The 19,877-nt window shown below is 43.1% G+C and overlaps 1 protein-coding gene across 3 annotated transcripts in view; it reads right to left on the bottom strand.

Moving 5' to 3' along the window:
• Positions 1–19,877, bottom strand: part of abcb11a (ATP-binding cassette, sub-family B (MDR/TAP), member 11a) — a 113,089-nt gene that overhangs the window by 47,355 nt on the left and 45,857 nt on the right. For all 3 annotated transcript variants that reach the window (XM_063052376.1, XM_063052374.1, XM_063052375.1), the window contains exons 8-13: positions 16,423–16,556; positions 12,947–13,118; positions 10,246–10,370; positions 8,875–9,049; positions 6,001–6,114; positions 5,804–5,914 (exon numbers count right to left, since the gene is read on the bottom strand). In XM_063052376.1, the coding sequence (XP_062908446.1) occupies positions 5,804–5,914; positions 6,001–6,114; positions 8,875–9,049; positions 10,246–10,370; positions 12,947–13,118; positions 16,423–16,556 (831 nt within the window). The remainder of the gene's footprint in view (positions 1–5,803; positions 5,915–6,000; positions 6,115–8,874; positions 9,050–10,245; positions 10,371–12,946; positions 13,119–16,422; positions 16,557–19,877) is intronic.

A 19,877-nucleotide genomic window follows, 5' to 3' on the forward strand; every position in this document is an offset into this window, starting at 1 on the left:
TCAGAGTTCAATTCCGATGTCATCTGTAAGGCGTCTGTACCTTCTCCCCATGTTTTCTTCCGGGTGCTCCAGTTTCTTCCCACAGTCCAAAGATGTACCAGTTGATAGGTTGACTGGTCATTGTAACGTGCAAAAGACAACAAATTGTGCAAGTACAAAAATAAATAATAATAATAAATAAGCAATGAATATCGAGAACCATGATTGGGCTAGGGTTAAATCGGGGGTTGCTGGGCCAGAAGAACCTATTCTGTGCTGAATCTCAATAAACAAATGATGAAACTAAGACAGAAAAATAGAGTTCCAACACCACCTACCACTGGAGTACAAGAACAGGCTCGTAGGATGCCATATGTGAGTTTGCTGATGATACCGCTGTCTTTGGCCAAATCAAAGGTGGTGACGAATCAGCACAAAGGGGGGGCGATTGAAAATCTGGCAGGGTGGTGTCACAGCACCAACCTTTCACTCAAAGTCAGCAAGACCAAGGAGATGACTATTGACTTCAGGAGGGGAAAACCAGAGGTCCTCATTGGAGCATAAGAGGCAGAGAGGGTCAGCAACTTTAAATTCCTCAGTGTTATCGTTTCAGGCGATCTCTCCTGGGTCCAGCACATAAGTGCAATTTTGAAGAAGGCCCAGCAACACTTCTACTTTCTTAGCGGTTTGCGAAGATTTGGCATTTCATTTAAAACATTGATAAACTTCTGTAGCAATGTGGTGGAGAGTATATTGACTGGCTGCATCACAGTCTGGTATGGAAATATCAATGCCCTTGAATATTAAATCCTACAAACATAGATCACAGGTAAAGCCCTCCCCACCATTAAGCACATCTACACAGAGTGCTATAGCAGAAAAACAACGCCCATCATTAGCAGCCCCCACCACCCAGGACATGCTCTCTTCTCGCTGCTGCCATTAGGAAGAAGGTACAGGAGCCTCAGGACTCACACCACCAGGCTGAGGAGTAGTTATTACTCCTCAACCATCAGACTCTTGGATCAGAAGGGTAAACTTCAGCATCCTCGTCACTAACCTGTTCCCACAATTGATAGGCTCTCTTTCAAGGACTCCTCATCTCATGTTCTCGATATTTATTGCTTATTTATTATTATTATTATTTATTTTTGTACTTGATCAGTTTATTGTCTTTTGCACGTTGGTTGTTTATCTGTCCTGTTGGGTGCGGTCTCTCATTGATTCTGTTGTGTTTCTTATATTTACTGTGAATGCCCTCAAGAAAAGGAATGTTAGGGTATATGGTGACATATATGTACTTTGATAACTAATTTATTTTGAACTTTGAACTTGATTGAATAACCATTACCAATACCTTTGTATTAAGATAGCAGTGAATGGATTTTTTTCTGAAAATCAATACAAAGAATGCAGCCTTGTAGTGGATGCAGTCTTCATTAGACCACCTGGGACAGCAGAGATTTCTTGAGGTATTTTGAAAGGATCCATTCTTTTAACAAATGAAGGAGGCAGTGTCCACTCTTATGGTGACAATGGCAATGGAGAGTGCATGAAGGTCATTTAAAGTTCAAAGTCATTGGCTTATTCTACTCATCTTCATAGGCCACTCCTCTGCATGTAATGAACAATGATGCCCAAGAGAAAATAACACACACAAAATGCTGGAGGAACTCAGCTGGTCAGGCAGCATCTATGGAAATGAACAAACAGTCAACATTTTGGGCTGAGACCTTTCTTCAGGACTGAGAAGGAGAGGGAAAGATGCCAGAATAAAAAGGTGGGGAGAGTGGAAAGAGGCTAGCTAGAAGTTGACAGGTGAAGCCAGGTGGATAGGAAAGGTAAAGGGCTGAAGAGGAAGCTATCTGTTAGGAGAGGAGAGTGGACCATAGGAGAGAGGGAAGTAGGAGGGTATGCCACGGTAAGTGATAGGCAGGTGAGAAGACCAGAGTGGCGAATAGAAGAGGGGAGGGAGGGGAGATTTTTTTTTACTGGAAGGAGAAATCGATACTCATTCCATCAGGTTGAAGGCTACCCAGACGGAACATAAAGTGTTGCTCCTCCATCCTGAGGATGGCCTCATTGCGGCACAAGAGGAGGCCATGGACCGACATGCTGGAATGGAAATGGGAATCAGAATATTTGGCTGCCGGTTAGTTCCACTTTTTGACAGATGGAGTGGAGGTGCTCGACGAAGCAGACTCCAGTTTGTGATGCCATTGTAGAGGAGACCACATCAGGAGCACAGGAAACAATAGCTGACCCCACCAGAAGTGTTACTTCTCCTGGAAGGTCTGTTTGGGGCCCTGAAAGGAGGTGAGGGGGGAGGTGAACGGGCAGGTGTAGCACTTAGGCTGCTTACAGAGATGAATGCCAGGAGGGAGATTAGTGGGGAGGGACAAAGGGACAAGGGATTCACAGAAGGAGTGATCCCTGTCGAAAGTGGAGAGTTGGGAAGGGTGAGGTAGGATGTGTTTGGTGCTAGGATCCCGTTGGAGATGGCAGAAGTTGTGGAGGCTGATGTGCTAGATATGGAGGCTCATTGGGATGGCAGGTAAGGACAAGAGGAACTCTGTAACTGTTAAGGCAGTGGGAAGATGGGGTGAGCACGGATATCCAGGAAATGTGTGAGATGTGGGTGAGGGCACCAGCAATGCTGGAGGAAGGGAAGTCCTGTTTTTTGAAGGAGGAGAACATCTCCGACGCCCTGGATAGGAAAGCCTCATCCTGGGATCAGATTCAGCGGAACCGAAGAAAGGGAAAGGTATTTTTACAAGACACAAAATCATGTGGGGGGGGGCGGGGAGGCATACAATACTGTGCAAAAGTCTTAGGCACATATACATAGCTAGGATGCCTAGGACATTTGCACAGTACTGTAGTAATTTTACTGCTGCAAAAAAAAATCATGGCATATGTGAGTGATGATAAACCTGATTCTGATATGGGTCTCTGTTATGGACTGAGAGTGGGTAGGGGGCAGGGAGAGGGGAATCATGGTTGGGAAAAAGGGAAGGGAGAGGGGAGGGAGCAGGAAGCACCAGACGGACATTCTGTAATGATCAATAAACCAATTGTATGGAATCCAATGACTTTGCCTGGTGTCTCAGTGCTGGGTGTGTCTGCACTCGCCCCAGCACCCATTTCTGCCACCAGTACCAGATCCATCCCAAGGCGCTCCACCCTCATCACTCCCAACGTCCTTTGTACACGCCAGATTTACAAGCTCACTCTCTGCTCCACATCGACAAATACAGTATTGTGCAAAAGTCTTAGGCACTCTAGCGTGATATATACACACATATATTCCAAAGGCGTTCGTTTGCACGGTATTGTTGATTGAGTGAGTAGCTGAAATCTTCTCCCCAGGGTAGGGGAGTTCAAAACTAGAGGGCGTATGTTTAAATGGAATGGAGAAAGATTTAAAAGGGACCTGAGGGGTAATCTTCTGTACAGAGAGGTTGGTGAGCAAATGGAACAAGCTGCTGGAGGAAGTGGTCGTGATGGGTACAAGAAAGACATTTGGACAGTTACATGGATAGGAAGTGTTTTGAGGACTATGGGCCATAGGCCAGCAAATGGGACAAACTCGGTTTGGCAACTTGGTCCACGTGGAAGATTGGTCAAAGCGCCTGTTTCCATGCTGTCTAACTCTAAGATTCAAGAGTCAGGACTGTGAGTGGTGCGAGTTCTCCTGAAGTTGATAAGCATCTCACTTGTCTTGTTTCAGGATCAGAATCATCATCAGGTATCACCGGTAAGCTGTCTGTCATGAAATTTGCTGACTTTGTAGCAGCAGAACAATATATAAATATACATATTCAGAACAATATATATATATTACCATTACTTCAGTTTTCTTTTTGTTTAAGGTTAGGCCAAGTCTTTCACTCTCTGTGTTGATGGTAGATACTAGTTCCTGTAAATTTACTTCACTGTTTGCTATCAGTACTGTATCATCTGCATAGCGGAGGTTGTTGATATTGTATCCTCCAATACTTATTCCAGGTAGGTTTTGTATGGTTCTCATGATGTTTTCACTGTACAGGGAGAACAGGTCTGGTGATAGAACACAACCCTGTCTGACTCCTCACTTTATTGGCTGATATTCACCAGCTTTGTTGTCTATCCGTATGGCTGCACTTTGTTGCCAGTAGAGATTCCTGATTATTCTTAGATCTTTTCCGTCCATATTAATATCTTTAAGTATTTTCATGATGACTTGGTGTTTCACTGTGTCCAAGGCTTTTGTGTAGTCAATGAAACAGAAGTATAGGTCTTGTTGTACTTCTATTGACCTTTCGATAATATTCCTGAGAATATAAGTGGCGTTTGATGTTCCCTTGCCTTTGACAAAGCCACACTGTTCTTCACTGATCTCTGGTTTAATTTTGTTTCTTATTCTGAGCATGATGATTCTAAGTTGAATTTTTGTGAGGTGGCTCATTAAACTAATTGTTCTGTGTTGTCCACACTTCGTTGCGCCTGGTTTCTTTGGCAGTGTAATGAAAACTCTCTCTAAAAGATCTTCTGGTACTTTGTCACTGTTGCATATTCTATTCAATAAGTATCTACCGTCAACAGAGAGAGCGAAAGACTTGGCCTAACCTTAAACAAAAAGAAAACTGAAGTAATGGTAATATTAAAGAAACGTGATATCCCAAACTGTAGGATCGTATTGGGAAATGAAATCCTGAAACAAGTTCACAACTTCAAGTACCTTGGATCATGGGTAACATCTGATGGCAAATGCAAAACAGACATAAAAGCAAAAATAGCAATAGCAAGAACAGCATTTACAGAAATGAAAAACATCCTAACAAACAAGAAAATAACGATTGACATCCGCCTTAGAACTGTCAGCTGCTACATTCTTCCTATATTGATGTATGGCTGCGAGTCACGGACCATCACAAATGCAATGGGAAAAAGAATCAATGCAGCAGAGATGTGGTTCCTCAGAAGAATGCTATGCATAACATATACGGACAGGATAATCAACGAAGAAGTTTTACAGAGAACGAAAACAAAACGTACATTACTTTAAAAAAAATCAGAAAACAGCAATCAAAATTCTTTGGACACATCATGCGAAAAGAGACATTAGAACATTTAGTTACAGCTGGAAGGAAAAAGAAGCAGAGGCAGACAGAGAATGAGAATGATAGATGGAATAACATCATGGTTAGAAACAGGGGAGGCAACAACTACAATTCGGAGGGTCAGGGACCGTGATGGATGGAGAGACATGATCGCCCACGCCGAATGGCAAGGCACCTGAATGAATGAATGAATGAATATATATATATATATAAAATAGTTAAATTAAATAAGTAGTGCAAAAAAAAAGAAAGTAGTGAGGTAGTGTTCATGGATTCCATATCCATTCAAAAATTGGATGGGAGAAGGGAAGAAACTGTTCGGGAATCAGTGACATCAAGGAAGAGGTTGCTTGCCCAGCACCAGGCCTTGGGCTCTTCCACTTCCAATCAGTAGGTTGTTGGTGATGAGCCCCACCACTGTCACGTCACTGGCGAACTTGACGATGCGACTGCTCAGATGTTTGGCTGTGAAATCATGTGTGAACAGAGTGTAGAGCAATGGGTTCAGCACACAGCCCAGGAGTGGTGGGGAGGTTGGGGAGGAGGGCACCAGTGTTGAGGATGAAGGGAACTAAAAGCTGTAACATTTCAAACAACTTCTTGTATCATCTCATTGATTCTTTAAATCTGGTACTATCAGAATAATGCTGAAACCTCTTGCAAATCTTTTTGACATTCTATTTAAATAAATAAATAACATTTTTAGATGAGAATCTGTGTACCTTTACTTCTGGCCTGGAGGGATAATTGAACGTCACATTGTGGAATTCAATATCACCTTTCACTTTACACAGTTTGTATCCTTCTTCTGACATGCAGTCAATCTCGGGTTCCTAAAGTGAAGAGGCATAACATCCATTACACTTGCCTGTTGAGTCCTGTGCCTTGGATTGTGCCTTCACTGTTTTCTTTAACTCACCCGGTCTATAGCTTCAAATATTTTCACAGCCGCACCACGGCCAGATGCAAAAGCTTCCAAACAAGGTGAAGCTTGGCCAAGATTCATAGCAGCCACCAGAACCCCCAGGAACACCTGAGACAAAGAAAAAACATTCTGAGTTCACTTTAAATCCAGTTGTGGCATACAATCTTTTAAAATACAGGGAAATCAATCTCAACAATGACCTCAAAAATCTTTTGAATTCTAAACACCACATTAACAAATTCGTTCAGAGGGGAATTAGTATAGTGTCATAACCTGGCCAAAAAAATAGGCTCAGTTGTTAATTGTATTTTTTTATTTAAGTTTATCAATACAGCACGGAGTAGGCCGTTCCGGCCCTTCAAGCCATGCCTCCTCTCCTCCACCCCCACCAACCTAATCACGGGACAATTTACAATGACCAATACACCTACCTGATACCTCTTTGGACTGTGGGAGGAAGCTGGAGGACCCAGAGAAACCCCACACATTCTACAGGGAGGAATTCCGAATACCCTGCAAAGAGTGATGCACTGTTCATCTCTGGAATCTACAGACGTTGATTGGGTCTCGAACGAGGACACTAGAATATTTGGACGGCTCTATTGCCCATCTGGTCCATTGCTAATTCCCGTGGGGAAGTTAACCTGGGTTGGGAGCAGTTTACAATATTTTCACCAGGCCACCAAGGCACACAGTCTTCATGGCAGAATAAAGAGGTTACATATCATTTTTCTAATAACTTTTATTTATCTGTTTCCGGAAGGATTGCTGGTTAACCTATGGCAAACTACAAAATCTGATCAGAATATGCGTAGCGTGTATTTTTTTCTGGCTGATGTTAGGTTTCGAGCAGGATCCAATATAACAGATGCCTGGTTTAGACTTTGGTTTGCGTTCTCAAGTTAACCAATGCCTGTCGCATCCAGTGCTTCCTGATCACCTGCACATGAAACGCTGTCACAGGAAAGCAGCATTCATCATCAGGACATGCCCTACCACCCACAACATACTCTCCTCTCGCTGCTGCCATCAGGAAGAAGGTACAGGACCCTCTGGACTCACTCCACCAGGTTCAGGAACAATTACTACACCTCAAATATCAGGCTCTTGAACCAAAGGCGATATCTTCGCTTAACTTCACTTGCCCCATCAACCTATTCACCTGGCGGAGAATCTCACCTGGTCCCTCAACACCAGCTCCATAGCAAAGAAAGCCCAGCAGCGTCTCTACTTTCTGCGAAGGCTGAGAAAAGTCCATCTCCCACCCCCCATCCTCACCACATTCTACAGAGGTTGGATTGAGAGCATCCTGAGCAGCTGCATCACTGCCTGGTTCGGGAATTGCACCGTCTCGGATCGCAAGACCCTGCAGCGGATAGTGAGGTTAGCTGAGAAGATCATTGGGGTCTCTCCTCCCGCCATTACAGACATTTACACAACACAATGCATCCGTAAAGCAAACAGCATTATGAAGGACCCCACCCACCCCTCTTATAAACTCTTCTCCTTCCTGCCATCTGGCAAAAGGCACCGAAGCATTCCGGCTCTCATGACCAGACTATGTAACAGTTTCTTCCCCCACGCCATCAGACTCCTCAATACCCAGAGCCCGGACTGACACCAACCTACTATACCCTCTACTGTGCCTATTGTCTTGTTTATTATTTATTGTAGATCCTGCACTGTTTTGTGCACTTTATGCAGTCCTGGATAGGTCTGTAGTCTAGTGTAGTTTTTGTGTTTTTTTTCTTACATAGTTCAGTGTAGTTTTGTATTCTTTTATGTAGCACCATGGTCCTGGAAAATATTGTCTCATTTTTACTATGTTCTCTACCAGCAGTTATGGTTGAAAGGACAATAAAAAGTGACTTGACTTGACTTGACTATGGACTCACTTTCAGGGACTCTTCATCTCACGTTCTTGATGTTTATTTACTATCATTACTACTTCTTCTTTTTGTATTTGCACAGTTTGTTGTCTTCTGTACTCTGGTTGAATACTCTCAGTTGGGTGGCCTTTCATTGATTCTGGCAAGGCTATGATCCTATAGATCTTATTTATTTATTTATTTATTTATTGAGAAACAGTACCAAGTAGGTCTTTCTGGCCCTTCATGCCACACTGCCCAGCAATCCCCCAATTCAATCGTAGCCTAATCCCGGGACGATTTACAATGACCAATTAACCGACCAACCGGTATGTCTTTGGACTATGGAAGGAAAACAGAGCACCCGGAGGAAACCTACGTGGTTTCTCAAGGGAGAACATACTTACAGACAGCTGCGGGAATGGAACTCCGGCTGCCCGTGCTGTGAAGCGTTGTGCTAACCACCACGCTACTGTGCCAACTCCACCGTATGCCCACAAGAAGATGAGCCTCAGGATTGTTTCTGGTGACATATATGTACTTTGATAATAAAATTCACTTTGAGTTTTAGCTCTGAGAGACTGGATGTGACAGGTTGCAGCCTTAATTCAAAGTAACCCACAAATGAATTCATGATTTTGAAATCAGAAACTCCTATGGAGTCAATTAAATAGTGTAACAACATGGTCCACCTCAAAATTAACAAGAAAGTAACTAATTTTAAAGTGATTAAAATAATATAAAAGTACGTAGACACTTGCATAAAACTAAAATCAGGGTGATTTATACACAATGCCTCTTTATTGGTCTTGTACAAGTTTCATTAACTAATTTTTGGACTTGAAATACAATATACACTATACTAGTTAACTGCACTCCTAGTCATTTGATTCAGGCAGAAGTATAGTCAATATTACATTTCAAGTCCAAAAATGTTTCTTTCAATTTCCTGCATTTAAATAAATATACATTTATGATCAAAGGTTTGCTATAATCATACCTGTAAAAGACCACCAGGAGTATATTCATTCTGTTCTATAACCAACTGAGATCCGTACCAGAATGCTAGAGCATAGCAACAAAAGATTATCATCCATACGTAGCCTGTGAAAAGTCCCATGATGATCCCTTTCCTAATGCCCCAGCGTTGAGCAAACACCAAGTTTTTGTCGTATCTGTATATAAATTTAGTAATAATAGGTATTACACAAAGTATAACTAGGTAATGGTTTACCTTTCTCAGTACATTATATTTCTATGCTGTTAAATATATGAGTCATTGTGTCATCAGTCACGTAGGTAAGTGGTGATGATCTTTATTAGCACATTTCTGAGGGACTCAGAATGACTGAATCATAATTTTATTGACACATATTTTATTTTATGGAATTTATTTCTATTTCCTAACATACTGTTGGCTCTCTGTTTATTTTCTGATCCTTAATGTTCTTCTGGGAGTCATGAATGATGAGCAGTCTAAATTTGTAACGATTGTTTATTTCAAACTACAAGCGAACATACAAATATTAAGCAAACTAAATAAAGAGCTGAGAAACGAAGCCAAGAGGTGGCTGAGCAGTAAATAATGTGAAGATAAAAGAAAAGATGGCGCCTCTGAAAAATTCACCTTTATATTTGAGATAAGGGAAATTCCTTAGATTAAATAAACTAATCAATAATTATATAATTACATTACGTGGGTAATGTGCTAATACTTAGTCAATGAAAAATGAGAAAGGGGACAAGCCGACACACACAAAACACTGGAGAAATTCACCAGGTCAGGCAGCATCAATGAAAAGAATAAACAGTTGAGGTCTTGGGCCAAGACCCTTCTTCAGAGCTTTTATTAGTCCTGAAGAGGGTCTCGACCCGAAACATTGACAATTTACTCTTTTCCAGAGATGCAGCCTGACCTGCTGAGTTCCTCCAGCATTTTGTGAGTGTTGCTTTGGATCTCCAGCATCTGTGGACCGTCGTGAAGATGATAACCATTATTTTAACTGCTATACCACTTTCTGCCAGTGAGTGGGGATGAACCACCACACACTTGTGAAAAATATATGATTTTGTTAAAAAGTTCAAATGATTAAACTACAACTTTAGTAAAAAGTACAAATCTTATAAAAATTATTATTAAAAAAACAGTGGTTTCCAACAATGCAGTACAGAAACTCAGAAACAAGTGGTAGACCTTTTGTCAGTCATTAATTTTTTTATGACTTAGTATCTGAATCTATACCTTAGGGTCTGTAGCCAATTAAAACACATTTCCAAATGTTAGATCTCACATGAATCATCACCTTGTATCTTTGTTAAAAATTAATAGCTCAATTAATAGGCAATAGATAGCCTTATCATAGCAACTGACCTTTCCACCTCTTTTTTCTCGCCACTGAATGCAGCCACTGTTCTTATGGATGAAAGCACTTCATCTGCTACAGAACCAGCCTTAGCATAAGCTTTCAATCCAAGACCAGTCAGTTTTGAGACAGACTGTAATTAAAATGATGTTAGGCATTATTTGTACCCCAATTATTTTCCCTGCAGTTAACAATGGCTAATGAACTTTAGAGATACTGTAGTAACTTTGAAGTGCTTTATAATGCTGTATCCATTTTCATGAAATTCTTAAACTTTTTTTACTCCATAATTAAATACATTAGGCATCAAGTTTCATACAGTTGTAGGAGCCATGCATCTGTTTTCTATCTGCTTTGTATTCTGTGTTGGGTGTTTGTTATGTTCATTATGATAACTGGTCACGTGGGTGGGGGGGGCGTGGTAAAAAATGAAGGGAATAAGTCACGTATTCATGCTTTGTTCTGGACAGTTTGGTTCTGGGGACTGCCGGGTGTCATATGAATATCTTTTGTTGACCGTTCTATCATGCTTAGTTTTGTCGCTTCTTTTTTTTTTGCCAGTTGCTAAAATAAGGATGAAGGAGCTAGGAAAATGCAGACCTGTCAATTTAATGTCAGAATGAAACTGGGGAAGAGATAGGGGTTTCCAAGGACCAAACCAGTAAGTGTTGATGGCCAGGTGAAAGAAACGATTAAATTAAACAGAAGCATTCATATTTAATGACAGGCTATACCTATATTTCATTTTATTTATTGAAATACATGGAGCATGGAGAAGGCTCTTCCTGCCCTTCAAGCCACGTCACCCAGCAACCCCCGATTTAACCCTATCCCAATCACATGACAATTTACAATGACTGATAACCTACCAATTTTGGACTGTGAGAGGAAACTGGAGTCTGGGAGGAAACCCACCTGGTCACAGGGAGAATGTACAACCTCCTTACAGATAACAGCAGGAACTAATGCCAGGTCGCTGGTACTGTAGAGCATTGTGCTAACCAATGCTCTACCGTACCATATCTGATCTGAATATAAGCTTGGTATTTTTATTTCAAGAACATGGGTCTTCATTTTGAGGATGCTAAAACATAAAGGGAAGGAAATTATGCTTTTGCAAGACCTTTGTCAGATCTTTCAGTTAGGGCACAGTTTCACCAGAAGAAAAGAGCTAAAATGTTTAAATTGGGAGGAGAAATTTATCTGAATTTCTTTGAATTTGGAAGGTTGTACAATGAGTAATTGAGCAGCTAAAGTGATAAGCAAGCAATGAGGTGGTGGTGATGGTGGGACAGCTAAGCTCATGATCAAGGTTTGAGAGTGGTGGACAAGGAATTGTTGCGTAAGTTATGATGAGGTATATTTATGCAAGTTAAAGAGAACCCACCTGATCTAGGTCCCCAGCACCAGCTTCAATGGTCTGGGATTTGCTTTAGGTCTGGCACCTTTAACTGATCCTAAAACATACCTCCTTTGTGTTATGAAATACCGTTCTACCAAAATGGCATCCATGTAAGTGTAAATGACCATCTTACAGGGTTGGATGCCACCAAAAGACCTACATACCTAGATGTATTAGCCCATCAAATTCTCAGAAGGCTGGGGGAAAAAATAGTGGACATTTTAACCTTGGAGTCCCTGATTTCTCTTCAGTCATATACAGTGGATTCCGGTTAATTGGGAAACATTGGGATCAGTACATTTTGGCCCAGTTAAACGACCGGTCCAATTAGCTGAAGTTTCATGGAAATAGTTAAAAAGGTGTAGGAAAGACAAACTACTCTTTAAATGAGTAACAAATCATGTACTTAAATTAAAAAAACTGAACAAATTGGAACAGCGTGAATACTACTATAAAACTGTGTATTAGTTCCTAATAGTTATCGATGGAGGAATTAATCCAGTGTATGTAGCCAAGTTCTTCTGATTGACTAAATGAATGAAATCAACACAAACACAGTGTAGATAAGGGACTTTCTTCAAACAATCCTTTCGATGATTGAATCCCCCAGATCTTTTTTTTCAAGATGATTGTTGATATCTTCAAATTGTTTGTGTTTCCTAACTTGTTGAAGTAGAGAAATTGTTTCACTTTCACTCCTGTTTGTTTCTGGTATCTTCAAGCCTGAGTGTTTGAAACCACACTGAGCAAAACAGTCTTTCTCACCAACTATCAGTAGCAAAAATCACTGCTTTTTGAACACAAACACATGCAACTGACGCCGCCGTATAAAAACTGTCCCCCCTAAGCACAGTGGAGTGTCTAATGGCCACACAAGTGCACGTGACTGGCGCTTATCAGAATCAGAAGTTGTTTGGCAACAGTCTCCTGCCTCAATTAAGCTGCATAATGGCAAAAATAAACAAAGGAAATCCCGGCTATTTTCTCAAACAGTTTTTGTTCTTTAAGAGTTGTCCCAAATAAGCAGCTGCCCTGATTAGCGGATGGCCCAATTAGCTAGAATCCACTGTATTTTATTCAGATTGTAATGTGCCGCACAGTAAAGCATTGTGGGGAAGGTAAATTTTCTCAGCTAAGGTTCCTCTGATTCACATGAATTGCATCACATTTCTTTTCAATTTGCTGGGTCATTCTCATTGAGGCTTGTCTACCCAGGCTAAAAATTGGTGAGCTGGGTACTGATGTGTGATTGTAATCTGACTTCACAGGTATGGCGTTAATCCTTGCACACACAGTTGTTTCCTCACCAATGCCATGAGAGCAGCTCCAACTCCAATCAGGGGACTGACAGCAATGATAACCAGCGTAAGCTTCCAACCACTGACAAACCCTAGGAGAAATCCACTAACAAAAGTTGCAAAACGTTGAATGAAAATCCCAACCTGATCAGCGATAGCATCATTAATTTTATTAATGTCACTGTAAGAGAGGAAGAATATCTGTGTCAAAAATTCACATAATTCTATGATTAGAGAACAATGAATATAAAATGCTGCCACAATGGTTTTTTCTCCCCCCAAGGCTAATTTCACAGTGAACGCAGAGTTTAATTAATGCTCAAAAACTACTGATACTTTGCAGAATTTAATGATAGAACCTTGATGTAAAGAGAATTCAACTGAAATCATATCGTAGAGATGAAGTGATATACAATGTATTTAAGTTCTTTCAAATGTGTATTATAATCAGTCAGACAATTTAGAGCTCCTCTCTGAAAACATTAGAGATAGTTGTGTGTTATGGACCATGAGGCGATAAGATATAGGAGCAGAATTAGACCATTTGGCCCATCGAGCTGGCTCCACCATTTCATCATGGCTGATCCATTTTTCCTCTCATCCTCAATCTCCTGCCTTCTCCCCGTATCCCTTCGTTCTCTGACTAATCAAGAATCTGTCAGCCTCTGCCTTAAATATGTCCAATGACTTGGCCTCCACAGCCACCTATGGCAATGAATTCAACAGATTCACCAACTGCTTTATTGTAAAGACAAAAGGAAAATAGGGTGTAACAAAACACCCAGAATGGTTGCAAAATTTGACTGCATTACAACCATCATTTAAGTATTACTTACATGTACCAAAAAGTTCCAAAATAGCAGTTGATACGCACATGTACATATGTGACATGTGTCACACTGTCTGGCATCACATAATCTGATTCTGAAACCAATAAACTGGAGATCACCCTCTCCTCACCTTGCATAGATTAATGTATTTAGCGACACCTAGGAACCCTTAATGACCATTAGACCCGATGATATAGGAGCAGATATAGCAATACACACAAAACTGTTGTGGGCCCAAAGACCCTAGATCCTTGTGATCTTCAGGCACAGAGCTCGAAAAAAGCGATGTAACGGACTTTTAACATTGTAAACCAGTGAGTTGTTGTTATGTCTCCCCGCTCGCTGGAAAATGGAGATTCCTCCCTCTCCCTTATTATGGAGAGGGAGAACCTGTGGTATGTCGAATGCTGAATGAAACGCCAAGTCTTTGGGGTAACTGCAAGTCGGTGTCTGCTAATGCCTTGCTTACACTTGAGTGCCCGGTGGCGGTACTGATGCTTGCTTTATTTGCCGGTGGGGGGAGGGGGATTGCTGCGCGCTGCCGCTTACGCACGGGAGGGGGGAGTTAGGGGTTCTCATGTTTAACTGTCGTTCATTCTTTGGGGCACTTCTCGGTTTTCGTGGAAGTTTGCGAAGAAAAAAGCATTTCAGGATGTATATTGTATATATTTCTCTGACATTACATTGAACCTTTGAAAATGCTGGAGGAACTCAGCAGGCCAGGCAGCATCTATGAAAAAGAGTACAGTCAACGTTTCCGGCCAAAACCCTTCAGCAAGGTCTCGACCAGAAATGTCGACTGAACTCTTTTTCCATAGATGTTGCCTGGCCTGCTGAGCTCCTCCAGCATTTTGTGTGTGTTGCTTGGATTTCGAGCATCTGCAGGCTTTCTCTGCCTTTAATATACAAAAAGACTTGGCCTCCCCAGCTACTTGTGGCCAAGAATTCCACAGATTCACCACTGTCTGGCTAAAGAACTTCCTCCTCATCTCCATTCTAAAAAGATGTGCCTCTTTTTTGAGGCTGTGTCCTCTGGTCTTAGACTCTCCCACCATAGGAAAGATCCTCTCCACATCCACTTTAACAAGGCCTTTCACCATTTGATAGGCCTCAATTAGGTCACTCCTCATTCTTCTGAATTCTGGTGAATACAGGCCCAGAGCCTGTAATGAAAGCATTCTGTCTGGATGCATAATGGCTTGGTATGGCAACTGCTCCACACGTGACCGCAGAAGACTACAGACAGTTGTGGGCACAGCTCAGCGTATCATAAGAACCAGCCTCCTCTCCATGGACTCTGTCTTAGCAAAGCAACCAGCAAAATCAAAGACCTCACTCACCCCAGATATCTTCTCTTCCCCCTTCTTCCATCAGTCAGAAGATACAGAAGCCTGGAAGTACATACCACCGGGCTCGAGATACAGCTCCTATCCCACTCTTGAATGGACTTCTTGTATGGTAAGATAGATGCTCACCTTCACAGTCTACCTCCTGCTGATCTTGCACATTATTGTTTAACTGCATTTGCACTCTTTCAGTAGCTGTTAGACTTTACTCTGCATTGTTATTGTTTTACCTTAATCTAGCTCAATGCCCTGTGTAATGACTTGATCTGTATAAACAGTACATAAGGCAAACTCAAGAAAATCTGCAGATGCTGGAAATACAAAGCAACACACACGAAATGCTGGAGGAACTCAGCAGGTCAGGCAGCATTCCTGGAAATGAATAAACTGCCGATGCTTTGGGCTGAGATCCTCCTTCAGGACGGGAAAGGAAGAGGAGAGGTCACTCAGTTACTCTGACCTCTCCCCTTCCTTTCCAGTCTTGATGAAGGGTCTCGGCCTGAAACGTTGACTGTGTACTCTTTTCCATAGATGCTGCCTGGCTTGCTGAGTTCCTCCAGCATTTTGTGTGTGTTGCTGTAAGACAAATTTTTTTCCACAGTATCTTGGTACATGTGATAATCATAAACCAAACCAATACCAACATCATTACTCAACAGGATCATCTCCTGCTTGCAAGTTAGTTGCTGGGAAGTACAATGGTTCTACCATCTGATGGTTCTCAGAATTCCTAAATTTGCTAACTTCCAGGGGGAATGGATGCCAGGTGCTGTAGGGTATCATCTTGGCTTCTGGGCTTCTGGGCTTCTGCAAAGATCAGTTCTTTCCACACAAATGGAAAGCTTTCCATTCCCCTTGTGGTAGGGCAAACCAGGGAGAAGGGCCAGGCAAGTTGTTAGGAAGAAGGAAAGGGGAACGACAGAGGATAAACAAAACAGAATTTATTTATCTATTGAAATACAGCATGGAGCAGGCCCTTCTGACTTTTTGAGCTGCACCACAGCAATCCCCAGTTTAACCCTCGCCTAACCACAGGACAATACACAAATGTCAAATCAACCTAGCAAACGGTAGGTCTTTGGACTGTGGGAGGAAACAAGAGCACCCGGAAGAAAGCCACTCGAGAGCAGACAAACTCCTTACAGGCGACAGCAGGAACTGAACCCCGGTCGCCTGCACTGTAGAGCGTTGTGCTAACCACTACGCCAGCCTGCCGCCCTCCCCAGGTAGCAAGACTCCTAACTGAACCTAGGCTAGGAATTGCTTTTATACCCAGAAAGATGCAACTTCACGGAGATAACATGCTTACTCTGACATCCTTGTGTTCAATTCTCCAATCGAATTACAGTCAAACCAACCCATCTCCATCCTCATTATCTGTCGAAAGTAAGTTTTTCTGATCTTTTGAATCTGACGTGCAGCCGCTGTGACCCAGAAACATATCTAGCAAAAGTAGAAGAAACAAAATTATACAAACACTTTCATAATTATCAGTGTTCTCTTCTAGCTTTGCAAGGTCAGCAAAGGGAATTTATGGATATAGTGGATAAGTTGGCACACTGTTACCCAACACTCGATTCTTGTTTCAATTTTTCCCAGAATAATTATAACAAGGCCTTCTCACTCTGCTTCAGGTGTAAGTGTTTCAATGTGTATTGAATGCAAACACATAAACCTAGTGCCTAAAGTTGCATTTGTGAAGGTAATTTATGGTAGTGGGAAAAGAGATGGAAATTTACTAGATGTCCAACTCAACCTAATCATGATTTATGAGTACAACATGTAGACATTATGTCTAAAAAAACTAACAAATATAAGCAATCTAACAGTCCTTCAACAATCCTTTTGTTATATTTAGGTCTCAGTAATTAGAAGGTTGTTGTTCACAAGGTAAGTTGTATTTGAATTACTATTAGTATTTGTAACATCAGTGTAGTGCTCGTCTTATCTCATGTGACTGGTCGCCACATTTTTTATGAGAAAATCAAATTACATAATCCTGCACTAAGTGCTAGTACTACACTATGCTGTCAGAAGTTCTAAGTATTGGAAGGAGGTAGTGAATAGAAAACACACACTTCTGGAGGCAAGTTTGTTTATAAATTTTAGCAATATGTACAAAATATTTACATGGGTAAGCACAATTCAAAATTGCAATATTCTGTTTTAGGTTCCAAATCTTGGATATCAAATGAAAACCAAATTCCTTTTTAGCTAGAATCAGTGAAATTCATCAGAGTAACCTTTATTATTCCAATTTCTCTAAGTAATTGGATCCAATCTTATTCCATATTTAAAGGTCAACAGACTAACATTTGTCCTTCTGTTTATCCCCAGTTAGTTAGGAAACTAATTAATTGAATTATTATGGTTAACCTCAGTCTCAGTTTCGGGTCAGTATGTCTGCAAATTCAAATTCAATGCCAGAAAAATACTAATTATATACATATACACACACAGCTTTAACTCCTTGCATGACAAATTCTCCAACTTTTAAACAAAGTAAATCTCATTCTGTCACTTATCAAAGTCTTTGCAAAAATAATCAGTTCTTCCAGAAAATCAAATTCAGATCCTTCGAATAATAAATCTATACATCTAACTGTAGCGGTGCGCTACACACAGCGCTGCAATAACCACACGGAGTCGGTGAGTTAGAGTTGCGATAAAGAGATTTATTCAAACTTCGTGGCCTGCTTTAAAGCTTTCCCGTTCCCGCCCTCCCTGGGCGGGACTACTGTGGGGAATGCATATTCCCAGACCCTTTCCGCGCGCGGGATTTTCCCCCTGCTGGTGAAGATGGCCTAGCGCCCTTTTTGGGGCCGGCCCCCTGCCTGCGTGCGCTGTTTCGTGAGCCGGTTCGTGTGTGCCAGAAAGTGGGTCGCCACATAACCCCCCCCAGAACCGGCGATACCTCCCCCAATGTCCACAGGCTGGATCGGCCTCTGTTTGGGAGGTCTGCCCCTGCACCGCGGTGCCTGAGCCTGGACCGGCTGCGCCAAGTCCACATGGGCCGGCTTGAGTCGGTCCACCGTGAAAACCTTCTCTCTCCCCCCAATGTCCAGCACGAACATGGACCCGTTGTTCCTGATCACCTTAAACGGCCCCTCGTAGGGCCGCTGTAGCGGTGCCCGGTGTCCGCCCCGTCGTACAAAAAGAAACTTACAGTTCTGCAGGTCTTTGGGTACACAGGTCGGGTTCTGTCCGTGCTGTGAAGTAGGTATGGGGGCCAGGTTACTGAGCCTCTCCCGTAGTCTGTCCAAGACTGCTGTGGGTTCTTCCTCTTGCCCCCTTGGGGCTGGTATGAATTCTCCTGGGTCGACCAGGGGCGCGCTGTACACCAACTCGGCCGACGAGGTGTGTAGATCCTCCTTGGGCGCCGTGCGGATTCCGAGCAGGACCCAGGGAAGCTCGTCCACCCAGTTAGGCCCCTCCAGGCGGGCCATGAGAGCCGATTTCAGGTGACGGTGGAAACGCTCCACTAGTCCGTTCGACTGTGGGTGGTAGGCAGTTGTGTGGTACAGCTGTGTTCCTAAAAGGCTGGCCATAGCCAACCACAGGCTGGAGGTGAACTGGGCACCCCTGTCGGAGGTAATGTGGGCTGGTACCCCGAAGCGTGCTACCCAGGTTGCGATCAGTGCTCGGGCACAGGATTCGGAGGTGGTGTCGGTGAGTGGGACTGCCTCTGGCCATCTGGTGAACCGGTCTATCATAGTTAGGAGGTACCGCGCTCCTCGTGACACTGGCAGGGGCCCCACGATATCCACATGGATGTGGTCGAACCTCCGGCGGGTGGGTTTGAACCGCTGCGGTGGAGCCTTGGTGTGCCGCTAAACCTTGGCCGTTTGGCACTGCATACACGTTTTGGCCCATTCACTGATTTGTTTACGAAGTCCATGCCACACGAACCTGTTGGAGACCAGCCAGACGGTTGTCCTGATGGAGGGGTGCGCTAAGTTGTGAATGGATTCGAAAACCCGCCGGCGCCAGGCTGCTGGGACGACGGGGCGGGGTTGGCTGGTAGCTACGTCACATAGTAGGGTCCTCTCACCTGGACCTACGGAGAGGTCTTGCTGTAAACCGGAGACTGCAGTCCTGTAACTGGGGATCTCAGCGTCTGACTGCTGTGCCTCTGCCAGTGCTGCATAGTCCACCCCCTGGGACAGGGCCCGTATGGTAGGTCTGGAAAGTGCGTCCGCCACGACATTGTTCTTTCCAGAGACATGCCGGATGTCCGTCGTGTACTCGGAGATGTAGGACAGATGTCGCTGCTGGCGGGACGACCAGGGGTCGGACACCTTCATGAATGCAAAGGTAAGCGGTTTGTGGTCTGTAAATGCGGTGAAGGGCCTACCTTCTAAGAAGTACCTGAAATGTCGGACTGCCAGGTATAGTGCCAATAGCTCCCAGTCGAAAGCACCGTATTTGAGTTCGGGTGATCGTAGGTGTTTGCTGAAGGACGCCAGGGGTTGCCAGCGACCCTCGATGAGTTGTTCCAGCACTCCACCGACTGCTGTGTTGGATGCGTCCACCGTGAGGGCAGTAGGAACGTCCGTTCTGGGTGCACTAGCATCACGGCATTTGCCAAGACTTCTTTGGTTTTAACGAAAGCAGCTGCTGCCTCTTCGTCCCAGGTAATGTCCTTGCCCTTACCCGACATTAGAGTGAACCCAATGGCGCATGGTTCGGGCTGCTGAGGGGGGGAAACGGTGGTAGAAATTCACCATACCCACGAATTCCTGCAGGCCTTTGATTGTGTTGGGT

This window comes from Mobula hypostoma, chromosome 6 (assembly GCF_963921235.1).
Source record: "Mobula hypostoma chromosome 6, sMobHyp1.1, whole genome shotgun sequence".
Lineage (NCBI taxonomy): Eukaryota > Metazoa > Chordata > Chondrichthyes > Myliobatiformes > Myliobatidae > Mobula > Mobula hypostoma.